The following is a 22,548-nucleotide window of genomic DNA, read 5'->3' as shown; positions in this document are numbered from 1 at the left end:
ACTAACTTATTATTTTATTTATTTTTACAATACAGATTACTATGAACCACCTTGTAAAACTGAGACTGATTGTCAACCATCTTGGAACATTTATTTTGTTGTTAAGTGCGTTGATAATTTATGCAAATGGATTAAACTCCAGGGTATGCCTGTACAGCCTTTTATTCCTTTAATTTAATAAGTTATTTGACCAGACTTTGGAGACTACAAAGACACTCTACAAAAGAGAATAAGTTATTGTCCTAGCAAAATAAATGGTCAATATACATTGTGATCAAATGTTCCATGAAATGTTACTTAATCATTGTATTGGCACCAATAAATTTATTTTTAATTTCATAAACCTTGCCTTTATGATTTTTGTGCTCTATGATGATGGTAGACTTTATTATACAGACTTTTATTTAAATTGTCTATTTCTCTCCTAATTTTATAAATTTAGAGTTTTAAAATTTTAAAATGCAATTTAGACATTTCAACTATATTAGCACCCAACAATTATTCTTCATTTATACTTCTAAGTTCAAACTCATTCATAATAAAAATAAATTAAATGCAAAATTGGAGAGAGGGGAGAGGAATAAACATTATCTACATGAAAAGGAAAAATAAAGGAAAATAAATAAAATAATGAAATAAAATAAATAAAAATAATAAAATAAAAGGATAGGAAAGATTAAATTGAGTGAAAAGTTGTAAATAGTCATGAATAAATGTTATAAAAAGTTGTTGTATTTTTTTTTATTTGTCTGTTTTTATGATTTTTGAAGGAGTAAAAAGAGAATCCAATGATACCCAAACATAAAGTAGTCAAAAACATGTGTAATGATGCTAATATTTTTTTTTAACAATCTTATTAAGTGTTATACTATTCTCATCAAATATTAAATAATAAGTAGTCTTATAAAGTTAAAAATCTATCTTTTGCCAACTAAGAGAAAAAGAGAGGCGCCAATTGACGATTGCACTATAAAATTAAAGGGAGACGTCAATTGAATTGGCGACTCCATATAGTCTAGTCAAACATGCAGTCGTTAATTTCATCGGCGACACCACTATATTTTTAAAAAGCAACGCTAATTCATATGACGCCTGCACTTCGTTCCAATTTTTTTTAAAAGTGGGGTAGATTGAGAATATTTTTAAAACATGAGTTATTTTGAGAATAAAAGTGAAAAACTGGGTTATTTGAATAAAAATTTCACAATGATCAAGCTCGTGCAAGTTATATCCTTTATAGTTAGTTATTCCCATTAACTAACTCTCAACAAACTCGCAACTAACTAATGTAGGTTAATTATGATTAACAAATTTAATGATTATATCAATGGTGAAGTTAGCTTGCTATGTAATTAACTATACCAACTACGTCTAATCTTCATGCTTAAGAACCCCTCAAGCTAGAAAAGTTGTTAATCGTTTCTAGATTGCCTTGAAGACTGCTGAATGCCCCTACATGAAATGACTTAGTCAGAATGTCAGCCACTTGATCTTTTGATGCAATAGAAGCAAATGAAGAACTTCTGCTCGTACCTTATCTCTTACCACATGACAATCGGTTTCTATATGTTTGGTTCTCTAATGGAAAATTGGGTTTGCTGCTATATGAATTGATAACTTGTTGTTACAGTAAATCACAAAATGAGAAAGGTGATTGATGTGAAAATCTTGATGAGATTGAAGAAGGTCAAGGGACTGATTTGAGGTTGGTTGATCAATTAGATTTAATCAATCAGGGTCAAGGTGTTGATTTCATAATCGACAAAAATGGTGTCGTGAGATTCTGTGATCGAGTGTGTGTTCCAGATGTTCCAGAACTTAAGAAGAGTATTCTTGAGGAAAGACACCGAAGTGGTGTGAGTATTCATCCCGATGCTATGAAGATGTATCAAAATTTGAGGAAGATATTTCGGTGGCCTGGAATGAAGAAGGAAGTTGTTGAATTCGTGTATGCGTGTTTGACTTGCCAGAAGTATAAAGTTGAGTATCAGAAGCCGTTGTGTTTGATGCAGCAGTTGTCTATTCCTGAGTGGAAGTGGGATAACATTTAGATGGATTTTGTGTCTGGGTTGCCGAAAACAATGAAGAGTTAGGATATCATTTGGGTTATTGTGGATATGTTTACTAAATCCGTTCATTTCATTCTAATTCGACTTAACTATCCATTGGAGAAGTTAGCATAATTGTATATTGAGAAGATTGTTTGCTTACATGGAATTCTATCCAGTATTGTATCTGACTGAGATCTGAGGCTTACGTCGAGGTTCTGGGAGAGTTTGTAGAAAGCTTTGGGTACGAATTTGCGTTTGAGTTTTGCTTATCATCTGCACACAAATGGTCAGACAGAGAGGATCATCCAATCCTTATAGGACTTGTTAAAAATTGTATGCTAGAACAGGGAGGTGCTTGGGATAGCTTTTTTCATTGATTGAGTTTACCTATAACAATATTTTCAATTCGAGTATTGGAATGACACTGTTTGAGGCGTTGTATGGTAGAAGGTGTATGACGCCTTTATGTTAGTATGAGTCGGGAAAGGGTTCTGTGATTGGGCCTGAGATTATCCAACATACGGCAGAGAAGATCAACGTGATTCAGGAGAAGATGAAAGCTTCTCAAAGTTGCAAGAAGAAGACACTCCATTTACACCCAACTTTTTTCTTCATTGGTGTTGTATTTGTGGAACCTTTTTTTTGCAGGTAACATACCTTTAACCAAGGCATCATATTTTCATGATGACAACTATGATGTTAACTCTAAAGGCATCTATAAGGTTAATCATAAGATCAACCATAAAGACAACTAATGATAAGTCAAGCATAGTGCTTAAGCGGTTAAAGATACAAATCCAAGTAATATGGTTTGATGAACTTAAATATTCAAAGAAGGCAAATAAAGTACATTATCTAAAACCTTAATTGATCTCTACCAGTATCAACATAGAAGATAATATATAGAAAAAGGCTTGTAGAAGGAGTTGATCTCCTAAGGTAGTAAATGAGTGATCTTATGTAAAAGCAAATGAGCTTTTTCGTAAAAGTAAATGGCTATAAACAAACACTCACTCAAACCTTTTTTAAATATATTTTATCAAGAGAAAACTTTTTCAAATATGTCTTGGAGCTGTGCCAGATGACTTAGGAGTATGGATGGGAATAGGCCAGGCCGACTAACAGGGGCCTACGGCCCAGCCTACATAGGCCTAAGTCAGGCCAGGCTTTTTTATAAGTTTATTTAGCTAAAAGGTTAGGCCACATGCCATATAAAAATCCTATTAAGCCTATGAGGCCGACCTATTTAAGTAAATATGAATATTATTATTATTATATTATATTATATACTTTGAATTAAAATATAAAAATAAATATTAGTTATTTTAAAGAAATTATGAAAATAAGATGAAAAAAAATCCTATGAACAATGTCATAAGTTGCTTGCATAAGTTCTTTCAAACAAATAGTATCACAAAAATTATGCAACTAGATAAACTCAAATAAGTCAATGTAAACAAATATTTAATCTCACTGATCTTTTAATTTTTGTAGTCTATATAAAGTTGAGTTGAATGACTTATTTAAAAATGTTCAAATGAAATAGGCTTTTAAGTAGGCTAATAGGTCAATCAGACCTTCAAAAAGGGCAAACTCAGACAAAAAAATAAGTCAATGATAGGCTACAGGCCAGTCTTAGGCTTTGAATTTTTTAACAGGCCAGATTCAGGTTTGGCAAAGCCTAGCTCGGTCCAGCCTATTCTTACCCCTACTTAGGAGTTGTGGTGGTTAAAGGGACATTTTTTAGTGATAATTGATTGGGACTTTGGTTTAATCTATTAGATCAATTCAAACTTAAGCCCCAAGTCATTTAGACAATGCCTTAATGATGTGCAATGGTAACATATCCTAAACTTCCATTTTGGTAACATATAATCAATTGTTTTTTGAAATCTCATCGATTAGCATTTTTTTGTCTAATCGATTAGACAACAGTAAAATTCATTAAAAAAGAATTTCTTTTTGGGCAAACCTCTTACCTATAAATAGAAGCCTCATTTCTCATTTCAAATCATCCAAAAACGTGTTTTGACACTACCTCCTCTCACACACTCTCTAAGTTTTATTTTCAATTTCTCTCACTAGATGTTATAGTCAAATGCTTTTGTGAGGACATTCTCATTTTGAGGAGGTTATTTTTGTAATTTTGGAAGGGTAAAATTGTAATTCACTAAGGAAAATTTTTATATACCTTGGTTGAATATTGTCCAATTAGAGATTATTTGTGGTTAGAAGTTAAACCCGATAAAAGCTTTGGTTGAGGATTGTGTGATCAGTTCCTATTTAAGTTGAAGATTAGCCAACTTTAAAATATTCCTTTAGCTCTTGGTTTGCTGGTTAAAGATCTTCCCATGGTTCTTGGTTAGCCTGTAAATCCAAGATTGGTTGAAGATTAGCCGATAGTAAAATATTCCTAGGTTTAAGATCATCCGATTAAAATCTCAGAGATTATTTAGTTATCATGTTAAACAAAAATTGAGTTTAGATTTTTTTTTTAAACTTAAAGACTATCCGTTACAAGGATCATGTTAGTGGAAAGGATACTAACCGCTTTAATCCGCAGATGGGAAGGAAGTTTGACCACTTCACTCTTAACAATATTTTTGGAGAAAAGAGGCAAACGCCCTTATCTATCTTCTTGTAATATTTTGGTTGAAGGCACACCACCATTTCCTTGTATAACGGGATTCGTGAGTCTCTACTACTTAAAGCTCTCAAGTATTATTGGAAACTCTCAAGATCAGATCTTGGAGAGGAGTAAGTCCTTTTTATTTTGATCGAACCTCTATAATTTTCGGTGTTCTTCTTTTTCCCTTAACTTTTATTTCTGTTGCTTAAGCTCTTAAAATGTTCTTAAACTCATATTTGATTTGTCAAAAGTTTTCGAAACTAAATTTTACCATTTTTTAAAAAAATTGGGATAGATTGAAAATATTTTTGAAACATGTGTTAGTTTAGGAATAAATCTGAAGAAATGGGTAATTTGGATATAATTTTCTATCATTGTAGATTAGATTTATTGCAACTCATTTCACTATTATGCAATGCAAGATATTTCTTCATTTCAATGGTGTTCATGGTTTAAGTTTCACATCTTTGGAGACACTGATTTATTCATTTTATTTGAGGCAAAAAAATGTCAAATATTTTAGGTCTATTAGTATTATCTTTTTCATCTATCAATATTGTCTTGAGTTAATTGACATTTGCCACTCATTTTTATAGTATTTTGAGATTCCTGATTAATTAATTTGAATTGAGTGAAAACACACTCAACAATTTTTTAAGCCTATTGATATCTCTTTAATAAATAAAAGAGTGAGGCATACTAGTGATATCTTTTTCAATGATCAAATTTGATTGCAAATTTAATTAATACTGGTAAAATATTAGTTCACCCTTATACACATGTAGATTCTGTTGAGAAGGAAATATATTAGATCAAGTCAATCCATCAAACAAGTTACATTAGTTTTTCCATACCTACAATAATCTTACAGAATCAACACCACAACAAGATAATGGTTAGCCAATGAACAAAATTTACAACGTTTCCTGTCATTTCTCTACTGAATTTTGATGTGATCAAGGCTCTCAGACACAGTTCTCATTTTCGGTCGCAATTCCGGATCAAGTTCTGTGCAGTTCAGCGCAACATGAAACGCTGCAACAACCTGTTTTTTCGCATTAACCTCAGGCAGAAGTGCTGGATCGATAATCTCTGACAAGGGCTGTTCCTCTCTAAATGCTTTCCTCACAAAACTCTCAAGCTCCTTCTGATCATTTTCTGGTCCCAAATCCGGCAACCGGCCTGTCAAAAGTTCTAACAACACTATTCCAAAAGAATACACATCACATTTCTGAGTGAACTTTGCTCCAGTCATAAGCAACTCGGGTGCCGTGTAATTCTTAGAGGAAGCAGCAACTTTTGAACTCATTGCTGAGGTTACAATAGACTGGTTCGAATTTTGCCGCCTATGGGTGAAAGTGGTGGTAGACTTTGACATACCTAAACCAAGACGGGTAAGTCCGAAACCGGATATATAAGGATGGAGATCATCATCCAATAGTATTTTCGTTGATTTTATGTTGCCGTGGACATACTTCCTACCACTAAACTCGTGTATGTACATCAATCCCCTTGCAGTTCCTTGAGCAATTTTCAATCTTGCTGGCCATGATAATGGTGGCAATGAATCGGATGGCCCACCTGCAACCAAATACAACGCCGAGAAAAAGGCTTAAATTTTAAATATTTTAGGTTGTTCATATAACATGGAGTAAATAAATTGTAAAGGTAAACACCAATCTAGGTAGGAACAATGTTCATACTGGCCCATTGTGTAACGAGAAAGATTCAACCGTGAATGCATTGATTTTCAGTCACTCAAATGGGGTCAATACAAACCAGTTAAATGAGTCTACTCATGGATTTTCAGTCACTCAAATAGGGACAATGAAATCCAGTTAAAATTTTGAATTGAACACTAAAAAATCTTCACAAAACAAGACCACAAAAGTTATTTAGGATGAACATGCATTAGAAATACTATAAACAAAAACAAAGATAATACCAAAAAAAATGTACCTGCTGCATAAAGCTGTTTGTATGATCACGGACAATAGCAATTATAAAAGGGATTTCAGTTCTCATGTGCAGAAAACACAGTTCACTAAAGGACATAAAAACCAGTGGTCCCCAAAAATATATAGTGCAAATGCCAAATAGACACACACACTTATCAGCTCCTGTAGATGTACATTATCACCATGGCCACAATCACATGGCAACATCATTAGCTCTCAAAAGCAAAAAACAAGAATTTGAACTCAACCACAACTTTACAATATGCACTCACAATGAATAGTACTTTGTCACCTACCCATAAGACACTGTACAAAGTCTGTGATATACAATTGATTTGGTTGCAGTTGAGTTTAAAGTATTGTTGTTTTGGATTTGAGGTAAAGTTACACATGTTTTGATGATTTCTACTCTAAATAAAAAGTTATAATGCAGTAAATTAGTGAACATTTTTTCAATTCAAACCAAAAGTTTTTCATTATCACATCACATCTAGTTAAACTAAGGTTTGTGGATGGCATCAACTTTGTCTAAGAATGACCAAACACATAGGTTTTCACTATAATTAGGTTTAATGAGAAGAGAATTAATTATCAATCTCATATGGAACCAAACACTCACTGAGAAGAAAACTCAATCTAGCAAATACAAGAAACTACATTCATTTCTAAATATATAACAAACATTTGAAAAGAAATTCCCTGACTCCATGACTTTGCAATGAATAATCAAACATTGACACCCAAAATTAAGCATTAAAGGTATCTACGACATCGTTGACATCGTTGTATCATATAGGCTGCGACCACAACCATGCAACAACAACCAAGCCTTATCCTACTAAGTGAATCCAGCTATATGGATCACGGTCAACTTTTGCCATAATGTTCTATCCAAATCAACTTTCGCATAATTAGGAACTTAATATTAGGCACATTGAATTAAAAATGCAGATTAATTAAACTAAGAACCAGAAAGTTTGAGAAGTGATACCATGCAAAACAGTGTGCAAGCTTCCATTGCGAATGAAATCAGTGATGAGAAGTTTCTCATCACTTGCATAGTAATAAGCTCTCAAAGGCACAACATTAGGGTGTCTCACCCTCCCAATACCTTCCACCTCATACTCAAATTCCTTAAACCTTAAACCTCCATCATCCCCCTCACTCAGCCGCCGAACAGCCACCGCCGTCCCCGCCGGAACCAACCCTTTCCCAACACCAACAACCTTATACACAATCCCACTCCTACTCTTCCCCACCACATAAGCAGAAGCCCTCAACAAATCCTCCAATTCCAACCCAAACCCTTCATCCAACACCACAAATCTCCCCTTCTGCTCTTCCCCAGACCCCAAAACCTCACTCTCCACCTTCCTCTTCTCAAACCCACCTTCCCCTTCCCCTTCATTCAACCTCTTCCGTCGCCGGAGTGCCAACACCGACATCAAAACCACCACAGCCCCAAGAGAAACCAAAACCACAACCACAACAACCAACAGCCCACTTTTCTGCTTCTGATCCTGAGCCGAACCCGTTTGAATAGCAATCGGGTTCGGATTCGGATCTTCCGGTAAACGATCCGGAACCCTTTCGCCATCCGGACAAAGGTCCCGTAACGGAAACCCGCAAAGTCCGGGATTCCCGGAAAAAGCGGTGGGACCTTGATTTAACAAGGACCCCACCTGAGGTATTTCCCCAGTGAGATTATTATCACGGAGATCCAAACTAACTTCCACCGGAAGATTACCTAAAGAAGCCGGTATCCCACCGGAGAAGCTATTAAAAGAGAGATTCAAAGTACCGGTTAAAGCGGTGAGTTCGGTTAACGAGTCTGGAATAGAGCCATTGAGAAAGTTGGAAGATAAATCACAATGGATGAGAGATTTGAGTGAAGTGAATGACAACGGAAGAGGACCAGAGAGAGAGTTGTGAGAAAGATCTAAGACGATGAGTTTGTTGGTGGTGTTGAAGAGTGATGAAGGAATGGTTTTGGAGAAGTTGTTGTTGTGGAGAATGAGGGAGGTGAGTTCAGTGAGTTGGCCTAACTCGGAGGGGAGGTAGCCAGAGAGGGATTTTGAAGGGAGGGTGAGTTGAGTGACTCGGTCGTTGTTGGTGGTGCATGATACTCCTTCCCAGGTGCAGGGTGTGGGAACTGAGTCGGACCATGAGGTGAGGATTCCGGTGGGGTCGAGGTCGATTGCGGCTTTGAGGGCGAGTAATGAGAGGCCGTCTGAGTTGAGAGATGAAGTGAGAGGAATAATGGAGAGACAGAGACAGTGATAGAGGAAGAGGAGAGTGATGATGTTGTTATGAGGGAGCATGTTTGGTTTTTTGTGTTAGCAACGAGGTGTTACATGTGTGGTGTTTGAGTTAAGTGAAGAGGAATGGAAGCATTGATAGAAGAAGAAGAAGTGAGTGAAGGCAGGGACAGTAACAGATTCAAATTATCAGATCACAATGTTGTAGAAGGTGGTTGTGTGGGATTATTTTGAATTTATGTTGGGGTGTGTTCTCGAGGTTTGTTGTCGCTTGCTCGACCAATTTGAATTTTTGTCTTAGAATTTAAGAGCCTGGGTACTTGGCTCTTCTCTTCTCTTCTCTTAATTAGGGGAAATGTGCATAAATTAGCAACAATGTAGTTAAAATTTTGGTATAAATAAAAAAACATAAACTACTTCTCCTTTAGGATGTGTTTGATTTGAAAGAAAAAAGAGTTGTAAAAAGAAAAATAGATAAAAAAAATTGTAAAAAGGAAAAAAAAAATGAAAAAGTGACAACTTTGGAGGAAGGGATGATTGAACATTAGATCTTTAAATAGTTTTAGCATTACCTAAATCCGTCTCAAATATACCGCGGATTTGGACACTATAGCCTAAACTAATTTTATTTCGATTATAACCTTCTCGGTTACTATGTTCTCATATTAGTCGGCTTTTGTAGTAAAGAGGAGTGCTAGCAAAACTCTCATTTCAACACTCTTTCAAACACTCACTTTTTTATTAGTTGAAACATGTGTGAGTCCCTCATTTTGAAAATAGGTCTTACATAAAATAGTTTGAAAAAATGTTGAAATGAGGGTGTTTTTAGCATTTCTAGCAAATTCTATTTGTTCTTCATCGCTTTGGGTTGTGGGGCTTACTCCCTCCGGTCTCATATATAAGCAATTTTATAAATAAAATAAAAAAATTCACCCTTTAAAAAAATGTTTAAATGCATTTAAGTCTTAGACTTTTTCTAACTTTACCCTTACTTTTTATTTTGAAAATCGTTAAAGACATAGAAATGTGAAAAAAAAGTAAGGGTATATTTGGAATAATGACATTAAATGTAATAATTATAGATGTCTTTTGCTTATATTTAAGACCATTGAAATTTTTTTGTTATTTATATTTGAGACCGGAGGGAGCACTTCCTAGCCCCAGTGGGAGTAATGATTGCAATCTCTTGTCGAATCTATTTATACTATGTTAAATCCATAACCCGAGAACACACATTTGCGAATCCGACCCTTTTTCATTCGTCGTGATTGCTTTGATTGCTCTGAAAACACCCCCTCTCACTTAGGGGTAGCGATCAAACCTTCATGCTTCGGCGGTTACGAATGGCGATTCTTACCACAAAATTAGACATTCCACGTTGAATGTTGTTTTTTTTCGCTTTTGTTTTGGCTTTCATCCCTTTACAGAGGAATCATTGCCGTTCAAGTGGCAATGAATTACTCTTTCCATTTTAAAATGATAATTGTTTTAGCAAATAAAATTTGCTTTAAAATTAATATCATTTTCATTTTTCAATGTAGAGTTGATTGTTATTCTTCCAATTGTATCCTTTAATTATTACTTTATACATTACTTCCAACATATTTATAAGATTAATTAAGTAAAAGTGCAATCTCTTATAAAAATATTATTACATTCTTTAATTTATATGCAAAAACTTTAAATGACACTCATTTTAAAATAGAGTATGTTGCATCATCACAAAGGAATTCTTGTCTCCTGAATGACAATGAATTTTGTTGGATCCTCATGGAGGAGTTTTTGCCGCCCACGAGGCTATTACAAGCTACATCATCATAGAGGAATCTTTGCCGCTCAAGTGAGAATGAATTATGTTGGATCCTCGTGGGGGAATTTTTGCCACCCATGAGGCTATTACATGTTAGATCATCACAGATGAATCTTTGTCACCCAAGTGAGAATAAATTATGTTGGATCCCTATAGAGGAATCTTTGATGCTCGAGTGACAATAAATTATGTTGGATCCTCATAGAAGAATCTTTTTTGCCTACAAGGCTATTACATGCTCGATCTTCATGAAATAATCTTTGTCACCACATGCCCTTTTTAAAGAGGCATAACCGCCTTAGAGACTTATCTCAAACGATACACTTAAAAAATGAGCAATCAAACATAAAAGGAAGCAAAGCACCAAAAAGCGCAAAACATTACATTAAAAAAACTCCTGAGGGCCTGAATTACAAAAACGTCCATATGACGCTAAGTACTCAAGTCATTTGGGGCATAATTACAAAATCCAAAAAGAAAGAACTATTGGTCGTCCTCCTGAGGTTGCTCTTCTTCTAGCATGATCTCCGGGACAACAATTTCCTCTGTAGGAATCTCATCCGCCACAACATTAGCACCCTAGGTTCAACCTGAACGCCCCTTATAAGGTGGATCTGATGCGTTAGGAAGTGACCCTTCATCTTTGTCTACGAGCTATCCATCCTGGACCGCCTTAAATAAGTCCATTTAACTTAAGTCCGAGTCAGGATAGAGAAAAGCTACTTGCTCCATTACACGCTTATAGTATTAGTAAGAAGTATCATGCGGACATATATTTTTCCAAGTTATTATTATAAAGAAGGGCAACTTTAAGAGACTTTTTCAGGATGTTCACAAAAAGGATAAGTGATTTGGTCTTTGCCTCTGCCTTTTTTAAGGCCTCTTTGAGCTTTGTCTTCGACCACATTAGTTCATCTCGCTCCTAGTTAACTTTTTTACTGACTTCTGCTCTTAAGTCGCCGTTTCCTTCGCGAGAGTAAGAATACCTTTAAATTGCCCACCAACCTTTTTGACTAGGCATGGGCCTTAAGGAACAATCGTTCCATCATCAGGACCCTCGGCAAGTGGTTCTCTATAATGTTGAACAATTTATGAGTTCACATCTGATTGATGGCTTGGAAGTCGTCGAGAAAGTCTTCATGAAAGAGGAGTCGGGTACTAACGTATTTACTTGCTTCAAACGCTGCATCATTACATGTCAAAGAAGGTAAATCAATTTTAATTTAAAAGAATCATCTCAAAATCATCTAAAATAATTTTTAACTTTTTCAAAAGTTAAATTAATCATACATGAATCAAATTGTAAAGATAAAATATAAAGTAAAAAAAGAAAATACCTTATATTACAAGTGAAATTGTAAATAAGAAAATTTATAAGAGAGAAAATCAAAACTTGTGCATATGTCGGAGTAAAAAAATACCTTAACACTAATATTTATTATTTTGTATAAATTTTTTTTTTTATATTTGGGTAGTAGCCACTTAAATAAACATTTACGAATAAAGAAAAATGTGATGATCTCATTTCCAACATGAAATTCAACCTAAAATATAAAATCAAATGACTTAGCATAAAAAGTTATTATCATCTCATATTTTAGTTAACATAAAATGCTTTATTTCTTTGAAAGTGAGTGAAATGAAAGAAAGCAAAATCTTATACTTTTAATGCCCGAGCAAGTCCACATTTGAACATGATAGTTAGTGGACTTAGTTTGGAACGAGCTTTTTATCTTTCCTTTTGTCAGAACTAGTAACAAACCCGTGCATACGCACGGGTTCTGTTCGGTTACGCGAAATTAGATACATCATTGATTTTAAAAAAAAATGTAAAAAAAAAAAATTAATAATTGATTATTTCATATATAAAAATATTTAGATCAATAATATATTTTTTCCCGTATACCATTTTTGGATTAAAAATATTTAATCATAAATACCATTTCTCGTATATAAAAATATTTAAATCAATAATAGATTTTTTTCCCGTACAGAATTCATTTTTGTTTAGGTATCATTCACAAAAATATTTGGATCAATAGTAAATTCCGTATATAAGATTATTTAGATCAATAATAAATTTTTTCCCGTATACCATTTTTAAAAAAAAAATATTTAGATCAATAATATATTTTTCGTATATTAAAATATTTAGATCAATAATATATTTTTTCCCGTATACCATTTTTTACCAAAAATATTTGATCATAAATACAATTTCTCGTATATAAAAATATTTAGGTCAATAATAGATTTTTTCCCGTATACAGACTTCATTTTTGTTTAGGTATCATTCACAAAAATAAGCGTATTTTGGACTTTTCCACAACCATTAATTTTCTTATATTATAGATTGATAGATTTTTTTTTGGAAGAAAGAAGTGAGAAAGTGATGAAAAAGAAAAAAATAGAGAATAGAGAGAGATTTGATAAGTTTGATAAAATATAAAAGTTGTATTATTTTAATAATAAAATTAAGAACTTTATGGTACAAAGACCAAAAAACCACAATTTTAATGTGGTGGCAAAAAATCAAATAAGGGTATTTTGGACTTTTCCACAACCATTAATTTTCTTATATTATAGATTAATAGATTTTTTTTGGAAGAAAGAAGTGAGAAAGTGATGAAAGAGAAAAAAATAGAGAATAGAGAGAGATTTAATAAGTTTGATCGAGTATAAGAATTTTATTATTTTAATAATAAAATTAATAACTTTATGGTACAAAGACAAAAAATCACAATTTTAATGTGGTGGAAAAAAATCAAATAAGGATATTTTAGACTTTTCCACAACCATTAATTTTCTTATACTATAGAATGATAGAATTTTTTTGGAATAAAGAAGTGAGAAAGTGATGAAAGAGAAAAAAAATAGAGAATAGAGAGATATTTGATAAGTTTTATAATATATAAGAGTTGTATTATTTTAATAATAAAATTAAGAACTTTATGGTACAAAGACCAAAAAACCACAATTTTAATGTGGTGGCAAATAATCCAATAAGGGTATTTTGGACTTTTCCACAACCATTAATTTTCTTATATTATAGATTGATAGATTTTTTTTGGAAGAAAGAAGTGAGAAAGTGATGAAAGAGAAAAAAAATAGAGAATAGAGAGAGATTTGATAAGTTTGATAAAATATAAGAGTTATATTATTTTAATAATAAAATTAAGAACTTTATGGTACAAAGACCAAAAAACCACAATTTTAATGTGGTGGCAAAAAATCAAATAAGAGTATTTTGGACTTTTCCACAACCATTAATTTTCTTATATTATAGATTGATAGATTGATAGATTTTTTTTGGAAGAAAGAAGTGAGAAAGTGATGAAAGAGAAAAAAATAGAGAATAGAGAGAGATTTGATAAGTTTGATCGAATATAAGAGTTTTATTATTTTAATAATAAAATTAATAACTTTATGGTACAAAGACAAAAAACCACAATTTTAATGTGGTGGCAAAAAATCAAATAAGGATATTTTAGACTTTTCCACAACCATTAATTTTCTTATACTATAGAATGATAGAATTTTTTTGGAATAAAAAAGTGAGAAAGTGATGAAAGAGAAAAAAAATAGAGAATAGAAAGATATTTGATAAGTTTGATAATATATAAGAGTTGTATTATTTTAATAATAAAATTAAGAACTTTATGGTACAAAAACCAAAAAACCACAATTTTAATATGGTGGCAAATAATCAAATAAGGGTATTTTGGACTTTTCCACAACCATTAATTTTCTTATATTATAGATTGATAGATTTTTTTTGGAAGAAATAAGTGAGAAAGTGATGAAAGCGAAAAAAAATAGAGAATAGAGAGAGATTTGATAAGTTTGATAAATTTTAAGAGTTGTATTATTTTAATAATAAAATTAAGAACTTTATGGTACAAAGACGAAAAAACCACAATTTTAATGTGGTGGCAAAAAATCGAATAAGGGTATTTTAGACTTTTCCACAACCATTAATTTTCTTATATTATAGATTAATAGATTTTTTTTGGAAGAAAGAAGTGAGAAAGTGATGAAAGAGAAAAAAATAGAGAATAGAGAGAGATTTGATAAGTTTGATCGAGTATAAGAATTTTATTATTTTAATAATAGAATTAATAACTTTATGGTACAAAGACAAAAAATCACAATTTTAATGTGGTGGAAAAAAATCAAATAAGGATATTTTAGACTTTTCCACAACCATTAATTTTCTTATACTATAGAATGATAGAATTTTTTTGGAATAAAGAAGTGAGAAAGTGATGAAAGAGAAAAAAATAGAGAATAGAGAGATATTTGATAAGTTTTATAATATATAAGAGTTGTATTATTTTAATAATAAAATTAAGAACTTTATGGTACAAAGACCAAAAAACCACAATTTTAATGTGGTAGCAAATAATCGAATAAGGGTATTTTAGACTTTTCCACAACCATTAATTTTCTTATATTATAGATGATAGATGATATTATTTTTTTGGAAGAAAAATGTGAGAAAGTGATGAAAGAGAAAAAAAATAGAGAATAGAGATAGATTTGATAAGTTTGATAAAATATAAGAGTTGTATTATTTTAATAATAAAATTAAGAACTTTATGGTACAAAGACCAAAAAACCACAATTTTAATGTGGTGGCAAAAAATCAAATAAGAGTATTTTGGACTTTTCCACAACCATTAATTTTCTTATATTATAGATTGATAGATTGATAGATTTTTTTTTGAAGAAAGAAGTGAGAAAGTGATGAAAGAGAAAAAAATAGAGAATAGAGAGAGATTTGATAAGTTTGATCGAATATAAGAGTTTTATTATTTTAATAATAAAATTAATAACTTTATGGTACAAAGACAAAAAACCACAATTTTAATGTGGTGGCAAAAAAACAAATAAGGATATTTTAGACTTTTCCACAACCATTAATTTTCTTATACTATAGAATGATAGAATTTTTTTGGAATAAAAAAGTGAGAAAGTGATGAAAGAGAAAAAAAATAGAGAATAGAAAGATATTTGATAAGTTTGATAATATATAAGAGTTGTATTATTTTAATAATAAAATTAAGAACTTTATGGTACAAAAACCAAAAAACCACAATTTTAATATGGTGGCAAATAATCAAATAAGGGTATTTTGGACTTTTCCACAACCATTAATTTTCTTATATTATATATTGATAGGTTTTTTTTGGAAGAAATAAGTGAGAAAGTGATGAAAGCGAAAAAAAATAGAGAATAGAGAGAGATTCGATAAGTTTGATAAAATATAAGAGTTGTATTATTTTAATAATAAAATTAAGAACTTTATGGTACAAAGACGAAAAAACCACAATTTTAATGTGGTGGCAAAAAATCGAATAAGGGTATTTTAGACTTTTCCACAACCATTAATTTTCTTATATTATAGATGATAGAATTTTTTTGGAAGAAAAAAGTGAGAAAGTGATGAAAGAGAAAAAAAATAGAGAATAGAGAGAGATTTGATAAGTTTGATAAAATATAAGAGTTGTATTATTTTAATAATTAAATTAAGAACTTTATGGTACAAAGACCAAAAAACCACAATTTTAATGTGGTGGCAAAAAATCAAATAAGGGTATTTTAGACTTTTCCACAACCATTAATTTTCTTATATTATAGATTAGAGATTGATAGTTTTTTTTGGAAGAAAGAAGTGAGAAATTGATGAAAGAGAAAAAAATAGAGAATAGAAAGAGATTTGATAAGTTTGATAAAATATAAGAGTTGTATTATTTTAATAATTAAATTAAGAACTTTATGGTACAAAGACCAAAAAACCACAATTTTAATGTGGTGGCAAAAAATCAATTAAGGGTATTTTAGACTTTTCCACAACCATTAATTTTCTTAAATTATAGATTAGAGATTGATAGTTTTTTTTTTGCAAGAAAGAAGTGAGAAATTGATGAAAGAGAAAAAAATAGAGAATAGAGAGAGATTTGATAAGTTTGATAAAATATAAGAGTTGTATTATTTTAATAATAAAATTAAGAACTTTATGGTACAAAGACCAAAAAACCACAATTTTAATGTGGTGGCAAAAAATCAAATAAGGGTATTTTAGACTTTTTCACAACCATTAATTTTCTTATATTATAGATTAAGAACTTTATGGTACAAAGACCAAAAAACCACAATTTTAATGGGGTGGCGAAAAATCAAATAAGGGTATTTTGGACTTTTCCACAACTATTAATTTTCTTATATTATAAATTGATAGATTTTTTTTGGAAGAAAGAAGTGAGAAAGTGATGAAAGAGAAAAAAATTAGAGAATAAAGAGAGATTTGATAAGTTTGATAAAATATAAGAGTTGTATTATTTTAATAATAAAATTAAGAACTTTATGGTACAAAGACCAAATAACCACAATTTTAATGTGGTGGCAAAAAATCGAATAAGGGTATTTTAGACTTTTCCACAACCATTAATTTTCTTATATTATAGATGATAGATGATAGTATTTTTTTGGAAGAAAAAAGTGAGAAAGTGATGAAAGAGAAAAAAAAAAGAGAATAGAGAGAGATTTGATAAGTTTGATAAAATATAAGAGTTGTATTATTTTAATAATAAAATTAAGAACTTTATGGTACAAAGACCAAAAAACCACAATTTTAATGTGGTGGCAAAAAATCAAATAAGGGTATTTTGGACTTTTCCACAACCATTAATTTTCTTATATTATAGATTAATAGATTTTTTTTGGAAGAAAGAAGTGAGAAAGTGATGAAAGAGAAAAAAATAGAGAATAGAGAGAGATTTGATAAGTTTGATCGAGTATAAGAGTTTTATTATTTTAATAATAAAATTAATAACTTTATGGTACAAAGACAAAAAATCACAATTTTAATGTGGTGGAAAAAAATCAAATAAGGATATTTTAGACTTTTCCACAACCATTAATTTTCTTATATTATAGATTAGAGATTGATAGTTTTTTTTTGGAAGAAAGAAGTGAGAAATTGATGAAAGAGAAAAAAATAGAGAATAGAGAGAGATTTGATAAGTTTGATAAAATATAAGAGTTGTATTATTTTAATAATTAAATTAAGAACTTTATGGTACAAAGACCAAAAAACCACAATTTTAATGTGGTGGCAAAAAATCAAATAAGGGTATTTTAGACTTTTCCACAACCATTAATTTTCTTATATTATAGATTGATAGATTTTTTTTGGAAAAAAGAAGTGAGAAAGTGATAAAAGAGAAAAAAATAGAGAATAGAGAGAGATTTGATAAGTTTGATAAAATATAAGAGTTGTATTATTTTAATAATAAAATTAAGAACTTTATGGTACAAAGACCAAAAAACCACAATTTTAATGTGGTGGCAAAAAATCAAATAAGGGTATTTTAGACTTTTCCACAACCATTAATTTTCTTAAATTATAGATTAGAGATTGATAGTTTTTTTTTTTTTGGAAGAAAGAAGTGAGAAATTGATGAAAGAGAAAAAAATAGAGAATAGAGAGAGATTTGATAAGTTTTATAAAATATAAGAGTTGTATTATTTTAATAATAAAATTAAAAACTTTATGGTACAAAAACCAAAAAACCACAATTTTAATGTGGTGGCAAAAAATCAAATAAGGGTATTTTAGACTTTTTCACAACCATTAATTTTCTTATATTATAGATTCAGAACTTTATGGTACAAAGACCAAAAAACCACAATTTTAATGTGGTGGCAAAAAATCAAATAAGGGTATTTTGGACTTTTCCACAACCATTAATTTTCTTATATTATAAATTGATAGATTTTTTTTGGAAGAAAGAAGTGAGAAAGTGATGAAAGAGAAAAAAAATAGAGAATAGAGAGAGATTTGATAAGTTTGATAAAATATAAGAGTTGTATTATTTTAATAATAAAATTAAGAACTTTATGGTACAAAGACCAAAAAACCACAATTTTAATGTGGTGGCAAATAATCGAATAAGGGTATTTTGGACTTTTCCACAACCATTAATTTTCTTATATTATAGATTGATAGATTTTTTTTTGGAAGAAAGAAGTGAGAAAGTGATGAAAGAGAAAAAAAATAGAGAATAGAGAGAGATTTGATAAGTTTGATAAAATATAAGAGTTATATTATTTTAATAATAAAATTAAGAACTTTATGGTACAAAGACCAAAAAACCACAATTTTAATGTGGTGGCAAAAAATCAAATAAGGGTATTTTGGATTTTTTTTCTTATATTATAGATTGATAGATTGATAGATTTTTTTTGGAAGAAAGAAGTGAGAAAGTGATGAAAGAGAAAAAAATAGAGAATAGAGAGAGATTTGATAAGTTTGATCGAATATAAGAGTTTTATTATTTTAATAATCAAATTAATAACTTTATGGTACAAAGACAAAAAACCACAATTTTAATGTGGTGGCAAAAAATCAAATAAGGATATTTTAGACTTTTCCACAACCATTAATTTTCTTATACTATAGAAAGATAGAATTTTTTTGGAATAAAAAAGTGAGAAAGTGATGAAAGAGAAAAAAAATAGAGAATAGAGAAAGATTTGATAAGTTTGATAAAATATAAGAGTTGTATTATTTTAATAATTAAATTAAGAACTTTATGGTACAAAAACCAAAAAACCACAATTTTAATATGGTGGCAAATAATCAAATAAGGGTATTTTGGACTTTTCCACAACCATTAATTTTCTTATATTATAGATTGATAGATTTTTTTTGGAAAAAATAAGTGAGAAAGTGATGAAAGCGAAAAAAAATAGAGAATAGAGAGAGATTTGATAAGTTTGATAAAATATAAGAGTTGTATTATTTTAATAATAAAATTAAGAACTTTATGGTACAAAGACGAAAAAATCACAATTTTAATGTGGTGGCAAAAAATCGAATAAGGGTATTTTAGACTTTTCCACAACCATTAATTTTCTTATATTATAGATGATAGAATTTTTTTGGAAGAAAAAATGAGAAAGTGATGAAAGAGAAAAAAAATAGAGAATAGAGAGAGATTTGATAAGTTTGATAAAATATAAGAGTTGTATTATTTTAATAATTAAATTAAGATTTTTATGGTACAAAGACCAAAAAACCACAATTTTAATGTGGTGGCAAAAAATCAAATAAGGGTATTTTAGACTTTTCCACAACCATTAATTTTCTTATATTATAGATTAATAGATTTTTTTTGAAGAAAGAAGTGAGAAAGTGATGAAAGAGAAAAAAATAGAGAATAGAGAGAGATTTGATAAATTTGATCGAGTATAAGAATTTTATTATTTTAATAATAAAATTAATAACTTTATGGTACAAAGACAAAAAATCACAATTTTAATGTGGTGGAAAAAAATCAAATAAGGATATTTTAGACTTTTCCATAACCATTAATTTTCTTATACTATAGAATGATAGAATTTTTTTGGAATAAAGAAGTGAGAAAGTGATGAAAGAGAAAAAAATAGAGAATGGAGAGATATTTGATAAGTTTTATAATATATAAGAGTTGTATTATTTTAATAATAAAATTAAGAACTTTATGGTACAAAGACCAAAAAACCACAATTTTAATGTGGTGGCAAATAATCGAATAAGGGTATTTTGGACTTTTCCACAACCATTAATTTTCTTATATTATAGATTGACAGATTTTTTTTGGAAGAAAGAAGTGAGAAAGTGATGAATGAGAAAAAAAATAGAGAATAGAGAGAGATTTGATAAGTTTGATAAAATATAAGAGTTATATAATTTTAATAATAAAATTAAGAACTTTATGGTACAAAGACCAAAAAACCACAATTTTAATGTGGTGGCAAAAAATCAAATAAGAGTATTTTGGACTTTTCCACAACCATTAATTTTCTTATATTATAGATTGATAGATTGATAGATTTTTTTTGGAAGAAAGAAGTGAGAAAGTGATGAAAGAGAAAAAAATAGAGAATAGAGAGAGATTTGATAAGTTTGATCGAATATAAGAGTTTTATTATTTTAATAATAAAATTAATAACTTTATGGTACAAAGACAAAAAACCACAATTTAATGTGGTGGCAAAAAATCAAATAAGGATATTTTAGACTTTTCCACAACCATTAATTTTCTTATACTATAGAATGATAGAATTTTTTTGGAATAAAAAAGTGAGAAAGTGATGAAAGAGAAAAAAAATAGAGAATAGAAAGATATTTGATAAGTTTGATAATATATAAGAGTTGTATTATTTTAATAATAAAATTAAGAACTTTATGGTACAAAAACCAAAAAACCACAATTTTAATATGGTGGCAAATAATCAAATAAGGGTATTTTGGACTTTTCCACAACCATTAATTTTCTTATATTATAGATTGATAGATTTTTTTTGGAAGAAATAAGTGAGAAAGTGATGAAAGCGAAAAAAAATAGAGAATAGAGAGAGATTTGATAAGTTTGATAAAATATAAGAGTTGTATTATTTTAATAATAAAATTAAGAACTTTATGGTACAAAGACGAAAAAACCACAATTTTAATGTGGTGGCAAAAAATCGAATAAGGGTATTTTAGACTTTTCCACAACCATTAATTTTCTTATATTATAGATGATAGAATTTTTTTGGAAGAAAAAAGTGAGAAAGTGATGAAAGAGAAAAAAAATAGAGAATAGAGAGAGATTTGATAAGTTTGATAAAATATAAGAGTTGTATTATTTTAATAATTAAATTAAGATTTTTATGGTATAAGTTTGATAAAATATAAGAGTTGTATTATTTTAATAATTAAATTAAGATTTTTATGGTACAAAGACCAAAAAACCACAATTTTAATGTGGTGGCAAAAAATCAAATAAGGGTATTTTAGACTTTTCCACAACCATTAATTTTCTTATATTATAGATTAGAGATTGATAGTTTTTTTTTGAAGAAAGAAGTGAGAAATTGATGAAAGAGAAAAAAATAGAGAATAGAGAGAGATTTGATAAGTTTGATAAAATATAAGAGTTGTATTATTTTAATAATTAAATTAAGAACTTTATGGTACAAAGACCAAAAAACCACAATTTTAATGTGGTGGCAAAAAATCAATTAAGGGTATTTTAGACTTTTCCACAACCATTAATTTTCTTAAATTATAGATTAGAGATTGATAGTTTTTTTTTTTTGCAAGAAAGAAGTGAGAAATTGATGAAAGAGAAAAAAATAGAGAATAGAGAGAGATTTGATAAGTTTGATAAAATATAAGAGTTGTATTATTTTAATAATAAAATTAAGAACTTTATGGTACAAAGACCAAAAAACCACAATTTTAATGTGGTGGCAAAAAATCAAATAAGGGTATTTTAGACTTTTTCACAACCATTAATTTTCTTATATTATAGATTAAGAACTTTATGGTACAAAGACCAAAAAACCACAATTTTAATGGGGTGGCGAAAAATCAAATAAGGGTATTTTGGACTTTTCCACAACTATTAATTTTCTTATATTATAAATTGATAGATTTTTTTTGGAAGAAAGAAGTGAGAAAGTGATGAAAGAGAAAAAAAATAGAGAATAAAGAGAGATTTGATAAGTTTGATAAAATATAAGAGTTGTATTATTTTAATAATAAAATTAAGAACTTTATGGTACAAAGACCAAATAACCACAATTTTAATGTGGTGGCAAAAAATCGAATAAGGGTATTTTAGACTTTTCCACAACCATTAATTTTCTTATATTATAGATGATAGATGATAGTATTTTTTTGGAAGAAAAAAGTGAGAAAGTGATGAAAGAGAAAAAAAATAGAGAATAGAGAGATATTTGATAAGTTTGATAAAATATAAGAGTTGTATTATTTTAATAATAAAATTAAGAACTTTATGGTACAAAG

The 22,548-nt window shown here is 29.6% G+C and overlaps 1 protein-coding gene across 1 annotated transcript; it reads right to left on the bottom strand.

Annotated features, from left to right (window-relative positions):
• Positions 1-5,418: 5,418 nt before the first annotated feature.
• On the bottom strand, positions 5,419-9,256 carry LOC131595631 (receptor protein kinase-like protein ZAR1). The gene is made up of 2 exons (XM_058868034.1): positions 7,630-9,256; positions 5,419-6,261 (listed from the first exon to the last, which is right to left on the bottom strand). Exons 1-2 carry the CDS (start codon positions 8,957-8,959, stop codon positions 5,618-5,620), a joined length of 1,974 nt encoding a protein of 657 aa, XP_058724017.1. The 5' UTR covers positions 8,960-9,256; the 3' UTR covers positions 5,419-5,617.
• Between the last annotated feature and the right edge of the window lie 13,292 nt (positions 9,257-22,548).

Source organism: Vicia villosa, linkage group LG4 (genome assembly GCF_029867415.1).
Source record: "Vicia villosa cultivar HV-30 ecotype Madison, WI linkage group LG4, Vvil1.0, whole genome shotgun sequence".
NCBI classification, from domain to species: Eukaryota; Viridiplantae; Streptophyta; class Magnoliopsida; order Fabales; family Fabaceae; genus Vicia; species Vicia villosa.
This window is presented reverse-complemented; position numbering and strand designations above follow the sequence as displayed.